The sequence below is a fragment of the Trichinella spiralis genome (genome assembly GCF_000181795.1).
Source record: "Trichinella spiralis strain ISS 195 chromosome Unknown Scfld4830, whole genome shotgun sequence".
Classification (NCBI taxonomy): Eukaryota; Metazoa; Nematoda; class Enoplea; order Trichinellida; family Trichinellidae; genus Trichinella; species Trichinella spiralis.
This window is the reverse complement of record NW_003531769.1, coordinates 1-986: the sequence shown is the minus strand read 5'-3', so window position 1 is coordinate 986 and position 986 is coordinate 1. Positions and strand designations below refer to the sequence as shown.

Genomic DNA, 986 nt, shown 5'->3' with positions numbered 1-986 from the left:
TGTCCAACGAACGTAGGCGTGTACGACGATACATAGATGATGTTGTAAATAGATTAATAGGCCATCTGCAGATATTCTTTGGCAGGAATACGTGAGTCATTTGGTGTAAATCATTCACAGCACTATAGTATATATAGGTAGAATAATGTCAGGCTTGGTTCTCTTTCTGTCGCAACACTGGTGCCATTGTGCATAGTACTTGGAACCATAACATTCTTGTTCTTTTTGGGAGGTATGATACGATGGTGCAATCTTCAGAAAAGGCAAATGTTGAAAAGTTCAATTTTCTGCCTTGTAGTTGCAGCAGTTCCTGGGTAGCTCTGGCTTGTTTTTTTTACAGTTCCAACCAAAGTCAAATTCTTTTTTTTCAGTTCTACCCCCAGTGCATACGAAGTAAAAAAGTTGTCACATGTAACATTATGACCTTTTAGCCCCTTTACCATGTCGAGAACCACTCGCATCCCTTGGTACTTCGCACGAGTTCCACCCTGACGGCTTGCCAGTGTATATTTGCATATTTCATGCGTAGCTTGACTTTCAGCAACAGGCTACCCAAAACTTATTGCCATACTTTGCCGGTTTCTTTGGCATGTACTGTCTGAATTGACATCGGCCTTTGAAAGGATACAGTCGCTCATCAACTGTAACGTTTTCAGAAAGGATTATACATCTTAGGTAATTTTTAACCCATATATCCCATAAACTATAGAACCTTGAAAGTGATAGATGTTGCATTGCCTTCAATAATGATAAAGCAGCAGAAGAAGATCGATCATGGGGCCTAAGTGACCCCGGGGTTTTCGCATATACGTAAAGTGCATACAGCAGTTACTATGAATGACAGACGCGCAGGAATTTCAGTATATGCAGATAAGGTGAAATGAAGAAAAGTCAAAAAATTCAACATCAACAGTCAATAATTTTGGTACTAATTTTTATGTTGAAAATCAAAACAGGTCAATATGACCCGGAGGATAACAGGAGGG

General features: G+C 39.7%; 1 protein-coding gene across 1 annotated transcript; it reads left to right on the top strand.

The window, feature by feature from the left end:
- Window positions 1-152: 152 nt before the first annotated feature.
- Tsp_15945 (conserved hypothetical protein) lies at window positions 153-814 on the top strand (the record flags this gene model as incomplete). Its single annotated transcript, XM_003367109.1, has 4 exons — window positions 153-294; window positions 372-393; window positions 432-502; window positions 710-814. Coding segments are annotated over 4 exons (340 nt in total), but the record flags the coding sequence as incomplete, so codon positions are not given.
- Window positions 815-986: the final 172 nt, after the last annotated feature.